At 38.6% G+C, this 14751-nt stretch overlaps 1 protein-coding gene across 3 annotated transcripts in view; it reads right to left on the bottom strand.

Annotated features, from left to right (window-relative positions):
• Window positions 1–2401: 2401 nt before the first annotated feature.
• Window positions 2402–14751, bottom strand: part of fnbp1l (formin binding protein 1-like) — a 152669-nt gene continuing 140319 nt past the window's right edge. For 2 of the 3 annotated variants that reach the window (XM_080195239.1, XM_080195241.1), the window contains one exon: window positions 2402–10025. In XM_080195239.1, coding sequence (XP_080051365.1) covers window positions 9847–10025 — 179 coding nt within the window. In that variant the 3' untranslated portion in view covers window positions 2402–9846. The remainder of the gene's footprint in view (window positions 10026–14751) is intronic. The other variant, XM_080195240.1, reaches the window with a different exon arrangement.

Below are 14751 nucleotides of genomic sequence, written 5' to 3'. Positions count from 1 at the left end.
AGAGACTGTTTCCATTGGTCAGGAAATCTAAAACATGGGGGCAGTCTTAGACAAGGAACAAATCATTTAAAGGTAGGAAAAACGAGGAAAAGTTGTCAGAACCTTTGGAATTCTTAACTCCAGATGTTTGTGGGTGTTCTATCATTGAATATATTCACAGCCAAGAGACAGATTCTTGGTCTCTTAGAAAAGCCAGGGATATGGGGAGCAGGCAGGTAAGTGGAGTTGAAGTTGAAGGTCGATCATAATTGTATTGAATGACAGAGCAGACTCAACAAGTCCTATGTTGTACTCCCATTTTGTGTTTTTGCCTGTTGTGCATTTCTCACGCATTAATAGCTGTGCCTTCACCCAACTATGGCCCAGCCTCTGGAATTTTAAATTTCTCTTCTCCTTTAAGGTGGTCTTTAATGTCCCCCACTTTGACTGAGCTTTCAGTCACTTTTAATAATTATTTCTTTGAATCAATGTCAAGTTTTGGCTAATTACACTTTAGTGAAACATGCTATGAACACCAAACTTTACAAGATGGTTATGTTTTGAAACATCTTTCAAGGTGAAACACAATGTCATGGAGAGTGATGAGATCTGACTAAACATCGCTGCTTGGAGACTGGCCCACGTGATCTCAATACCATGGTATCAAGTCAGTTTTTACAGCTGGGTTTTGAAACACAGACAAAATAACTCATGGGGTGGAGAAGCAGGAGGAGTATTTCATATTAACAAATGAACAGGATGCTTGGGAAAGATTGCTTTGAGTTTCAAAGGAAGTGGATAGAACAGACAGGGCATAGAACAAGAAGTCATTGAGATGGAAGTCAGATCTGGAAGACACAGGCTGAGTAGAACAACTTTTGAAGGACACTGGAAGTTTTGACCTAGTACAGCAGGGAGAAGTGCGATGTGCAACAAGTGTGTTGTAAGATGTATCTCAATTGCATGTTAGTTAATGAGAGGATATTCTTTAGTGTATTAGTTGACCATTTAGATATGTTGATTGTTACAATAAAAATCCTTTTGTCATTTATAAAACATGAAATTTGATCCTTTGGTTATTTTTATTGGTCATTCAAGAAATTCATCTTAGGGATCATACAAGCACCTTAGTACTTTTAATTAAAGGAGTTGTTCAAATACAAATAGTTCTTTATAACTTAGGGATGGCAAGTTCAATTGATGCACATCTACTGTCACGCACTCAAAAGCAGCTGCTGCTTGAAACCTTTTCTGGACTGTACTCCGCGACTGTCACTAAAGAACCTCAATGAAGTTTCAGGAAAACCAACTAATCAACATGCCATTTCAAACATGTTCTGCCCCTTCTAAACACACGAGCAACAAAGCTAATTACTGATGGCTCTATGTCCAAAATAGATTAAAGGACAGAATTAGCAGGTGCTTGGTTTTTGAATTTGTGACCTAGTATGATCTCGTCCTTTATTTAGACAAGAAACACTTCAGTTAAAATTAATGTACTGAGTCTTCTGGTATTGTGCATCTGTGATGTATAGCTTTCCACGTGATGAATCACACACACACACACACACCATACTATTCTCACTGGCAGCTTAAAGAGTATTTACACTGCAATCTAAATTAGAACACTAGTTACTTGCAGCTAGAGTTGTTTGCATTCTGACTGGCCATCATAAAATAATCTCATTAGGTTACTTAATAATCTCATTAGGTTACTTAAAAGTGTCTTTAGGTTACTTACATTATTTTAAGTAACCTAATGAGAAGAGTCAAATATGAAAGGTGCTTCCAGGGCAGGACATTTTGTTCTACATTAAAATTAATGAACCGCCTGACAGTTCTCACTCTAAATCAGAAGGCACTGGGGGCAATTTAACTTCAGATAACTAAAATGTGTGGTATCAGTTGGTCAATATGATTAACACCTCCCCCAAGAGCGAAAAGGAAAAAATCAGGTACGCACTTTACAAGATCACCATGTCAAAATTTATTCGGCTCAACTATTATTTTTTTCCATCGGAGAAAAAGATACAAAAGTCTGAGGTCACGTACCAACTGACTCAAGAACAGCTTCTTCCCTGCTGCCAGACTTTTGAATGGACCTAACTCGCACTAAGTTGATCTTTCTCTACATCCAAGCTATGATTGACATTACATTCTGCACTCTCTCATTTCCTTCTTTGTTCTTCTCTATGAACGGTATGCTTTGTCTGTATAGCGCAAGAAACCATACTTCTCACTGTATAGTAATACATGTGACAATAAATCAAATTCATGTTGCATAATATGATAAAACTTTGTATAATGCAAAAAAATTCTTTTGTAGGGGGTTTTGAGGCATAAAGCCCTTTTACTTAAAATATTCAAGTTCCAAATTCTTAATTTCTTAGTTGTACCTGAACAAGGTATGGACTAGCCAGTATTTATGAATCCAGTAGAATTTATTAAGCAAGATTTTACATTAGCTTAACAAGAAAGTGAAGTCAACATGGATAGTTCTTATCCTTCAAGGCCCTAAAATTCCTTGAATGCTGCCAGCAGAGGTGATACCTTTCTTCTTGTGTCTCTGAAAGAAGACGTTGAACCGTGTCTCAGAAGAATCATGCCACAGGGGCAGTGATAAAACTGAGTCAATGAAGACTTGAGTTTCCAACTTTTATCCTTTATTTAGAAATAGTCCAAACTACCCTTGTTCATTGGTTTGAGGTGAAAGTCGTCTAGTCACTCCACCTCCATAACGAAGTCATGTAGACTGAAGACAAATGTGGCTTATTTCCTGGGCCACTGGAGGTCCATTCCACTGCGAACAAATGACACATCATTGTAGATGCAGATCAATTGTACAATGTTACATCCTCTTATCAACAACAACCTATTGTAAACATTCACATCAACATATTTTAACCTAGGTCCCACAGATATGAAAGTCATTAAGAACAAATATTTACATTTTCTACCGTGATGTCAGGAAAAAAGGTTTTACTAATACAGGTGTTTTGTCCTAGTTGAACCTATTAATACATGTTTTGTTTAAAGGTGCCATACTATGTTCAAGCTGCTGAGCTCATTCATTCAAAGCTGACAGAAAAGCCCTCAAATACACAGTTAGCTTCAAACAAATACAATTCCTTGAACCCAGATTTTGGAACCTATAAAGTAATAAAATCCTTAACAATAGTGCCTCAAACAGTTGTCTTAACTGTAAATTGTCTCACTAGCAGAAATTTAAACTGAATGGTTTAAAAAGATGGCTAAAATTAAATAAATAGATATTGCTTCAAAGCAATATACAATCCTAAAAAGTAGCCAGCAAAATCTCTCACCTTTCCCATAAGTTTTAACACAGTTCAGTCTCTCTTTCTGGCTTTGTTTACCTTCCTGTGTTTGTCTCCAACCTCAAGTACCATTTTTCTCGCTTTTCTTTGTGGAAGTCTATCTCTGCACATCCCCTGGTCACCTTGTGTGTTTAAGCATCTTATCAAATGCATATTTCTTTCCGTAGATCTGATACTTAGCATGTTCCCAATGTATCTCATTTTCCGGTTTTATATTTTTTCACCCTCCTCAGGGCTAAAGACAACCCAAACAATGAATGGGGGAAGTGTGATACACGTCAGAAGGAAACAATCAGTAGGACCTTACTGCCAGGATAAGCAGGATCACTGAAATCAATGCTCCAATTTAAAATATATTAATATTTGGAGAGAGCACTTGGCTGTATATTACTGTTAGCATTACTAATCACTAAGAAATTCAATAAGAAACTCAGAAGAAACTTCTTTACCCAAAGATTGGTCATAATATGGAACCTACTGAAACTGGAAATGGTTGAAGAGAATAGAATATATGAGGGAGAAGGGAAAGGAGAGCTATGTTATATATTCAGATGAGGAAAGATGAAGAGGTTTGAATGAGCACAAATACCAGTATGGATTGGTTAGGTCGAATGGCCTGTTTGTGTGCCAAATGTCCTATGTAATTTTGATCTGAAACCTCTTCTGATCTCTGATTGGTGGGCTAATTCATAAACAATACTCAAATAAAGGAAAGGCTTGTATTTACAAATAAGGTACTTTTTAGCAACAGAACATCCCAACAGCTGTGATGTACTTTTGGAATGTAATTGCAATTTTAAAGTAGATAATGTGGCAATAATTTGTACACAGCAAGTTTCCACAAACGATGATATATAAATAACCAGAGTTGATTTTAGGCGTTGTCCAAAGAATACTGTAATGATACTGTGCTATTTCAATATTTTTTGTGCAAGGTGGGGCTGCTTTAAGAGGCAGTGTTTTATTACAAAAGGCGATTTTTCTGGTAAACATGCAGCAGATGCTCACAACCCAGGGTAATTACAAATTCCTAGCTAAAACTGGTTGAGTTAGTGAACCTTTTGTTTATTTAGGTTCTCCTGGAATTTTAGACTAGGTATGTAGAGTCATGTGAGTTTTGATTAGATTCTGTCTCTTGTCAATCAATCATGTGGTTAATGGGAGGAGCTAAGCTTGTAGGAAAGAAATAGTTTAATTTTCATTTTAAAAAATACGAGCAATTGCTGCCTGGCCCTGCCAGAAGAAAACAGTGTCTCTTTTTCTCCAAAGACTTTCTGAAAACTCCAAGCCTGGTAGCCCAAGTCAAAGAAAGTATGCCCGTTTTTTGCTAACTAATTTTAAAAAGAAATATTGCTTAATTGGAACTAATAGTGATAGGTTAGCAGTTAAGAATTGTATCTTTTCATGTTTGAATATTGTTCAATTGTTAAAAGTTAAGCTAATTCACTTGTTACAGTTGAATTGTGTTGTCAAAATAAAAATTGATCAAAGCTCCCCAGTTTGTCAGTAGAACTTCTTCACTCAAAGGGTGGTAAATCTCTGGAATTCTCTGCCCGTTGAAGTGGTGGAGGCTACCTCGCTAAATATATTTAAGACATGGGTAGATAGGTTTTTGACAGACAAGGGAATTAAGGGTTATGGGGAGAAAGCCGGAAAGTGGAACTGAGCCACTTCAGATCAGCCATGATTTTATTGAATGGCGGGGCAGGCTCGAAGGGCTAGATGGCCTACTCCTGCTCCTATTTCTTATGTTCTTACGTTATGTAGAATCGCACCTGGAATGAAACATCTTATCCCCACTAATGCCAAAACACTAAATTTTTGGGGTCTAGTCTGATTTCATAACATACTTTGGGTTTCTGATCAGGATTATGGGAAAGTTCTTTTGCTATTTTTCAATAGGTACCATGGGATCTTTTACATCCACCTGAGGGGACAGTCTCATCCAAAAAAATGGCATTTCCACAAACTCCACACTTCCCCAAGTACTGCACAGTAGCATCAGCCTAGAAGTAAAACTTGTTCAAGGGGAAAGCCACATTTGATACCTAGTGTTCTCCCCTCCTGCCTTGAAGATGCAGACATAAGCAGCTACAGAATTTTTCAACGTAATTATGTGTGCTTTAACCTGGCATCCAACTTCAAGGGGTGTAGCAGTCAACTCTGTCCTTGACCAATGTCCAAATATTTATTGTTTCTAAGGGATCATTCAACATCAATCAGGGCTTTTTGTAGTCTCCCCACTATCACCTTAATCCAGATGGGATCAGGAATTAAATTTCATGGCTCTATACCAAACAACACTGTGCTGTTATGCACAAGTTATTAAGGAGCTCATGTCTATGTTTCTGATTTCAAAAGCAGGTATGTTTTATCTATTTATATATTGATACAAGTAAGCAACATGATAAGTTGCCTTAGATTGTTCATCGTTAGTGAAAAGGCTGCTTTGCCTATTTTTAAGGATGCAAGATGATTTCAAGTTATACTAGAACAGCGGGACAAAGGAACATGAATTTGGGTTGGGCAAAGGTCAGTTGAAGAGTAACATTATGAAGTTCTTCATACAAAGCAATAACACTTGCAACAGCCTTTTGGATAGGGTATTGGAGGAAAGAACAGTTTTGGCCATTCCACATTTAGTTTGGAAATGAAGTGGAACACTTTAAAATGGGTTAATTTTACCAGCATCTTTGAAAGTTTGGGTGGGCTGAATGAAAGATGAGGAACATAAGCAAACCCTCATACAAAACTGCAACTTGTGTCAACAGTTTCTAGCAGTATTATCAAAACTGGTTTAATTTCAGAAAGAAAAGCAAAACATTTGTTAATAGATGCTTAAATATGACAAAACTTGCAGAATACATTAATTTATTTAAACAGTTCTCAACAAGGTATTTTAAACAGTATTTCAACAGTGTTTTTAAAAACAAGAATCAAAAGTCAACATGTGCATAAAGATTATTAATTCAAAACCTCGGCTGCTTTTCACACTACATTCTACTTTGCCTGACAACTTGTCAGTTACAATTTTAGCCAGATCCTCACATACTGTATACAACTTGAAAAATTTTATGTGCAAGAAAAAACCCTCCTTCAATCATTTCCTCCGTCTTTACTCATATTTGTAGATTTTTCTCACAAAAAAGCAGCGTACCTAAAATTACATACAAAGCAAAAGCATTACAACATTACAAACTGGATAACAGTCTGCTCCACTCACCTACCTGCAGATTTACAGCTATGGAAAAAGTAGCTTCTCTATTACATTCTAGCACTTTCACAGTTAAATTGCTGTAAAAAGTAAGACAACTCAGATCATACTTAGTGCCTACTTGGAAGATTACTCTACGTACCATTGTCAATATTTTCATAGTGGTTTACTTTAGAAATGTACAATAAACAAGATTATGTGCCACCATGTTGCAAATTTATAGTGAACTAACACTTTAAAAATACACATACTTGAATACATGGAAGCATGTATATTTAAGATTTCTTTTAAAGAGAGTTTTTTTTAATCATTTAATCCGAATTCTTCTGAACACTTAAAGGTCATCAGTGGATTTGTATTAACTCTGCAATTGGTCTACCAGAAATGATATTCACTTGCCAGGAATTCAATGTGGAACAGAAATAAGAATTTTCTGTTACACAATGTCTCATTTTTATTGCAATGAAAGGGTTTCACGTGTTAATCAGCTTCAGTGGGTGACTCACGTTAACCATGGTAAATGGTTAAATATAATGCTTTATGTGGTTGGCGTGTGCTATTTGGTCCAAAAGACACACTCTAAAATGTTACACCAGGAAATAAATTTAAATATATCCAGCAATTAATACAATGGATACAAACAGGAGATAGTTTCACATTTGTAATTTCTGTACAGGCAACAGGACCAGATACGAGTAATATCAAACAGATTTGGGTAAAAACATCAAATCACATCTGCATAGTCCACCACATTTTTGCTCAGGTTTACCTAAAATTCAAATTGTCAAACTAACACAAATGGACTCCTCTGCAGCATAGAATAAAATTGGGCTTCAAGTCAAAAAATATTTTAGTTCATTGCAAAATGTACTGCTGAGAAGACTTGCTTTTTTTTACCCTCTGCCACTTGATAAAACTCATTTCAAGTGGCCTAACAATCAAAATCTTTGCATTAGAGGAATATTTCTAGTGGATAATTTCACGGGTTGGTGCGTTTGGAATTGATCAATATTTGTTACAGCATTGAAAGAACTAGTTAGGATCACAGGTTGAACACGGACGTCAACATGAGAACAAAGTTTGCATTACATGCAGCTTTAAGTATTCTGGGAGAAAAAGACATCTGCACTTGCATTACTGCTCAACTAGATAAAAGTGCACACGGTTTAAGTTAGATACAATATCCACAAGAGTCAACATATCCACACTGACTTGTGTGGCCACACCAGATTAGACGATTTGCACAGCTATCCCCATTAAACCAGAGCTTCATATGAATTGGTTATTCATAAGAGTCAACCAGGGTGAAAAAAATTACAAAATTCTAATTGAAAAACATTCATTTCAAATAAATCTTGTTAACTAATACAAATCTTTAGTATTAAAAGCAATATAAATATTGACAAATTTTAGTTGCACAATTCCTCTGGTACGGTATACTTTTTATACTAGATATGACTACATCAGCAGCTGGAGTACCAAGAGAATACACAAGTCAATCAATGTTGATGAGCTGCCACCAGCCTGCAACAAATGTGAGCCTTGAGAAAGACTACTGGAAACAATGGCAGTCAGCAGATTTAGGCACTCTTCTGTTAAAACAGTTGATTTAAGGCAGCAGCTGTGTGATGAGATAGTGATAAATTAAGTGATTGGTGAATCCTCACAGAGCTCACGATGCACATCTCTCAGGGTGTGTGCCCAATTGTCTCTTCACAGTGAGCCAGGCTCATTTTCCTGAAGCCATGCTGTTTTTCAGGTGTGTTTCTATTGACTCAGTCTTCTTTGATCAATCCAATACATAAAAATTACGTAGGCCAAAAGCAAGGAGGGAGGAGAATCCATAAACTATACACAGACAACAATGAAAGGGTGCAACCTACTGGCTCGTCAAGAGCTCCTCAACACTGGTAAATCAACACAACACTATTACCATGCAGTATTGGTAGCAGCACAAATGAAAAATGGAATGGAACTACAAAAGTGAAACATTGAGAAGGGATTATGCTAGATAACTTGGGGATTGCACAACAACAAAACAGGTCAACCACAGTACAGTCTAGACATTTCCAAAGTGAATATTTAGTGTGATTTACAAAAGCATGCAACAGCATGTTAGGGCGAGCATGTAGGATGGCACAGGCAGACAGCACTATATTTTTAAAATACTATCTGACAGTAAAGACATTTTGAATGTACTTCACCTAGGTCAGATAAACCTTTGGCATTGATTAAGACCTATGAAATACTGTACTGTTGATTCACCAGGTACCGTGTGAACTGTAGTTAGAATGATGTTAATTGTGTTAGTAGCAAAATTAATCAATATGAAACATGCAGTTTCCTCCTCCCTCCTCATCTATCAGCATCAATCTTTTAGCCGTGCCCTTTCCCCACCCAGAAAACAGCTGCATGCAACCTCCTTCAATGCCTCGCCCAATGTTTCAAGAACCCACACACCAATTCAGGAACCTGCAGTCCGGGAGGGGAGAAAGAAAGAAAGCACGATTACTAAATCCAGCTGAAACAAACAAAAATAAAGGTAACAGGAGAAACTTCACAAGTTTTTAGACAGACTCGTTAATTAAGTAACCCCTAAAGTATCAGATCTGCATCCAGACTTTGAAAGATGTTAAGTTAAATTAATTGAAGTTATGATTTTCAGCTTGAAATGTTCTATCATCAATACAAATAAACCTCAAGTAATAACAGAACATTTCCTGGGCAAAATGCAGATTAAATTCTATTTTTTAAAAATGAAACAGGAATGTAATGAACACTTTACTGCACCCTCCCATTACCAATACACAAAGTTATTGATTTATTGATTGTGAATCACTTAAAGTTTTTTGCTCAAACGTTACAAATAAAGAAAAGGACTGTTAGTTTTTAAATCTAGATTACTAGTTCAAAAGCTAAAAATTTATATTCCAATAAAAAGTCTGAAAACCTTGGTTTCAATGATGGATTAAAAAAATATAAAACACCAAGAACCTTCACCTATATACACGTATACAAAAGTTAAGGCATCAGGAATAATAAGAAAGATTAATGCTTTCATGTAACAATACTAGGGTTAAACTGTTTCCAAATACTATGATATGGAATAATCCATTGTCTGCATTCCTGCACAAAGCATAATCTTTAAAGAATAAAATCTTAATTAATAAATTCAGCTCACATGGTGAACAAAAGATTATGCAGTAGGAATACAGAAAATATAAGAATTCATATTCTTAATGTTTCTCCATTATTCTTTTAGCTGTTTAAATTAATACATTTCTCACATGAGCATAACTGGACTTCAGCATCTTATATTTATATATAGGTCACTGCACCTTTACTGTTTTTCTCTAGAGTAATATCTACATAAGATGTTGGTACATAGCCTTCTTGTCCATTCTGTTTGCGTGTTCTTGTCCAGCCATCTCCTTTATCTTCTTCAATAACATACAATACCTCTCCTTCTCGCATTGCTAATGTCCCTTCATTTTGTCCTACAAGAGGGGAAAAAAATTAGACAACTGCTTGCTGCGATGTTGTTGTGTTTCACTCTCAAATGTTATGACAGAAATGGAGGCCATTCAATCTGTTCTACTGGCTCTTTGTACTGACTCTAAAATGTCATCATCCAATTCGTTACATCCTCTCCCAACTCCCCACACACACACTTCCTACACAAATCTCCGAATTTGCCCCTTACTTCAATATGGTATTGTTAGGGACATAGGAACAGGTCATTCTGCCTGTTCAGTCTGGTCTTCCATTCAAACAGATCACGACTGATGATCTACCTCTATGCCATTTTTCACACTATCCTCATCATCCTTGGCATCACTAGTATCTAGATATCTAACTATTTCTGCCTTGAACATACTCAGTAATCGAGCTTCCACAGCCTGTGAGATAGAGAATTTAGAAGATTCATCTCTCTGAGTGAAGAAATTCCTTCTCATCTCAGTCTCAAATGATCTGTCCCTTATTCTGAGCCTGTAACTTCTAGTTCGAGACTCAGTCAGCAGAAATACCTACCCTGTCATGCCCTGCAATAACTTTGTAGCTTGCAATAAGATCACTTTTCATTCTTTGAAACTCCAGAGACTACAGGTCTAATTTCCTCAATTTCTTTTCATAAAACAAATCCCACCATCCCAGGGATTAATCCAGTGAACCTCTATTGCACTCCCTCTATGGCAAGTTTATCCTTCCTTAGATAAGGAGGCCAAAATTGTTCACAATACTCCAGGAGCAGTTTTACCAAGATCCTATACAATCTTTAAAAAGATCAAATGCCCTTGTGATGAAGGGCAATGTATCATTTGCCTTCCTAATTGCTTACTGCACCTGCATGCTAGCTTTAAACAACTCAAAGTCACGTAGGTCCCTTTGGACATCAACACTTCCCAACTTTTCACCATTTAAGAAATACGCTGTCTGTTATTTCTATCAAGATAGATAATTTCACACTTGTTCATATTATATTCCAACTACCATGTTTGTGCCCATTCACTCAGCCTGCCCAAATTTTGTTGAAGCTTCCTTGCTGTTAATGGAAAATCATGAACACTGTTAGCCAACTGATGAAGTTCTTGTATACATGCTAAAATGAACTATAGATTAATGCAGCAGCACCTATAATGAGTAATAAAGTAATGAGCAGAGTCCTATGCCAAACAAAAAACAGCTAAAGTTCTGCTTAGATCACAAAAAAAGTATTGTTTGGTTCTGGTCACAACACTTCAGGAAGGGTGAGAGGGGAGAGGAAATTTATCAGAATGGGATCCATGAATAAGCAGTTTTCATTACAAGGAGCTGAGATTATTCTCCTTGAAGCAAAGGAGATTGAGGAGAGTTTTACAAGATTACGGCAGATTTAGATATGGCAGACAAGAAAAAAAAAAGCTGCTCCCATTAGCTGGTAGTATAAGGACAAGACACAGATTTTGACCAAGATATGAGGAAGAACTTTTTGACGTGGTGAATGGTAATGGTTGGCAACACGTCGCCTAAGAGGATGGTGGAAGTAGAAATACGAGTGATTTATAGAGAAATTGGATGGGCACTTGAGACAAATAAAGCTGCAGGGCCATAGGAATAGAGCGGGGTAATGGGACTGATTGGATTGCTCGCCAGAGAGCCTGCACAGACTCGGTGTAGTAACTAATTTTCACACAAGCTGTGCGACACGGTAGCATAGTGGTTAGCACTGCTGCTTCACAGTTCCAGGGACCTGGGTTCGATTCCAGCTTGGGTAACTGTCTGTGTGGAGTTTGCACATTCTCCTCATGTCTGGGTGGGTTTCCTCCAGGTGCTCCAGTTTCCTCCCAGACCAAAGATGTGCGGGTGAGGTTGTTTGGCCATGCTAAAAATTGCCCCTTAGAATCCTGAGATGCGTAGATTAGAGGGATTAGCGGGATATGGGGGTAGGGCCTGGGTGGGATTGTGGTCGGTGTAGACTCGATGGGCCGAACGGCCCCCTTTTGCACTGTAGGGTTTCTATGATTTCTAAGCTCCCACAAATAGCAATGACCACATAATTTATTCCTTGTGACATTGATTGAAGAATAAATGTTCTCATTGTTCCTTGGGAGCAAATCAGAGAGGGAGAATCTGGTGAGAGGAGAGCTGGTGAGTAAGCTACTGTGTTTTTTTTTAAACTAACGTCTCTAGCTTTGTTTAAAATTTAAATTGGATATAGGAAGTGGTCATAGGGAGATCTAGGAAGTAGCTTTTTTTCCTCCCTCTGGACCCCCATAAATTGGAAAGGTGAAGTAACCCGATACTCTACACATGTAGAGTATCCCATCCTACCCCCTCCTCTAACCTAAAAAAAAAGTCACTTGGAGTGAGAGCAGGTAAGTTTAAGTTTAAGTTTATTTTTGTTTCTTGGTAAGGGAAGTAATAGGGATGGCAGTGCAGGCAGTGTGATGTTCCTCCTGTGGGATGTTTGAGGTGAGGGACACTGGTAGTGTCCCAGCTGATTACACCTGCAGAAGGTGCATCCATTTGCAGCTCCTTGAGGACCGTGTTAGGGACTTGGAGCTGAAACTGCAGGAACTAAGAATTATTCGGGAAGCAGAGGCAGCTATCGACAAAAGTTACAGGGAGATAGTTACTCCTAAAAGTGGTGTATGGGTAACTGCTAGAAGGGGTAAGAAGCAGTCAGAGCAGCGATCCCCTGAGGCTGTTCCTCTCCAAAATAAGTACTCTGTTTTGGATGTTGTTGGGGAGGAAGACTCAACTGGGGTAAGCTATGGAGTACAGGTCTCAGGGGTAGAGCCTGTCCCTGATGCTTAGGTGGGAAGGGGGAAGAAAAGAACAGGATTAGTGATTGGGGATTCCATAGTTAAGGGGATAGATAGGAGAGTTTGTGGGAAAGAGACTCGCGGTTGGTATGTTGCCTCCCAGGTGCCAGGGTCCATGATATCTCTGAGCGAGTGTTTGAGATCCTGAAGGGGGAGGGGAACCAGCCCCAAGTTGTGGTTCATGTAGGCACCCATGACATAGGTAGGAAAAGGGATGGGGACATAAAACAGAAATTCAGAGAGTTAGGGTGGAAGCTCAGGGCTAAAACAAGCAGAGTGGTTATCTCTGGTTTGCTACCTGTGCCACGGGATAGCATGGAGAATAATAGAGAGAGAGAACATTTGAACTCGTGGCTAAAGGGATGGTGCAGGAGGGAAGGGTTCAGATACTTGGACAATTGGGGCTCATTCTGGGGTAGGTGGGACCTCTACAAGAGGGATGGTCTGCACCTGAACCAGACGGGAACTAATATCTTGGGGGGAAAATTTGCCAATGCTATTCAGGGGGGTTTAAACTGATTCTGAGGGGGCTGGGAACCTGAACTGCAGCTCCAATGTACAGGAGGATGAGAACAGGGAGGTCATGGATAAGGTTTCTAGGTCACAGCAGTGTATTGGCAAGCGGGAGGGTGGTTTGAAGTGCGTATACTTTAATGCGAGGAGCATACGCAATAAGGTGGACGAACTTGCAGCCTGGATTGGTGCCTGGGACTTCGATGTTGTGGCCATTACACAGACATGGATAGAGCAGGGACAGGAATGGTTGTTGCAGGTTCCGGAGTTCAGATGTTTCAGTCAGAGCACAGAAGGTGGTAGAAGAGGGGGAGGCGTGGCATTGTTAGTCAAGGACAGTATTACGGTGGCAGAAAGGACGTTTGATGTGGACCTGTCTATTGAGGTAGTATGGGCTGAGATTAGAAACAGGAAAGGAGAGATCACACTGTTGGGAGTTTTTTTACAGGCCTCCAAAGAGTTCCAGAGATGTAGAAGAAAGAATTGCAAAGATGATCCTGGATAGGTGCGAAAGTACAGTAAAAAGTCTGACAACACCAGGTTTTAGTCCAACCTATTTATTTGATAATATTCTATTTATTTTATCAAATAAATAGGTTGGACTAAAATCTGGTGTTGTCAGACTTTTTACTGTGTTTACGCCAGTCCAACGCTGGCATACCCACATCATAGGTGCGAAAGTAACAGGGTAGTTGTTATGGGAGACTTTAACTTTGCAAATATCGACTGGAAAAGCTATGGTTAAAGCATGTTAGAGGGGTCAGTTTTTGTCCAATGTGTGCAGGAAGGTTTCATGACACAGTATGTAGATAGGCCAACAAGAGGTGAGGCTACATTGGATTTGGTACTGGGTAATGAACCAGACCAGGTGTTAGACTTGAAGGTAGGTGAGCACTTTGGTGATAGTGACCACAATTCGGTCATGTTTACCTTAGTGATGGAAAGGGATAGGCATATACCGAAGGGCAGAAGTTATAGCTAGGGGAAAGGTAATTATGAGGCTATTAGGTGAGATTTAGGATACATAGGGTGGAATAAGAAATTGCAGGGTCTGGGAACATCTGAAATGTGGAGCTTATTCAAGGAGCAGCTACTGCGAGTCCTTGATAAATATGTACCTGTTAGGCAGGGAGGAAGTGGTCAAGTGAGGGAACCGTGGTGTACTAAGGAAGTTGAATCTCTGGTGAAGAGGAAGAAGGAGGTTTATGTAAAGATGAGACGTGAAGGCTCAGTTAGGGCACTGGAGAGTTATGAAATAGCCAGGAAGGAGTTGAAGGGAGAGTTAAGAAGAGCTAGAAGAAGACATGAAATGACTTTGGCGGATAGGATCAAGGAAAATCCTAAAGCTTTCTACAGGTATGTTAAGAATAAAAGATTGGTTAGGGCAAGATTAGGGCCAGTCAGA

This window comes from Carcharhinus amblyrhynchos, chromosome 9 (assembly GCF_965287045.1).
Source record: "Carcharhinus amblyrhynchos chromosome 9, sCarAmb.v2.hapA, whole genome shotgun sequence".
NCBI classification, from domain to species: Eukaryota; Metazoa; Chordata; class Chondrichthyes; order Carcharhiniformes; family Carcharhinidae; genus Carcharhinus; species Carcharhinus amblyrhynchos.
Note: the sequence above shows the minus strand (reverse complement) of the source record. Positions and strands in the feature narration are given on the sequence as shown.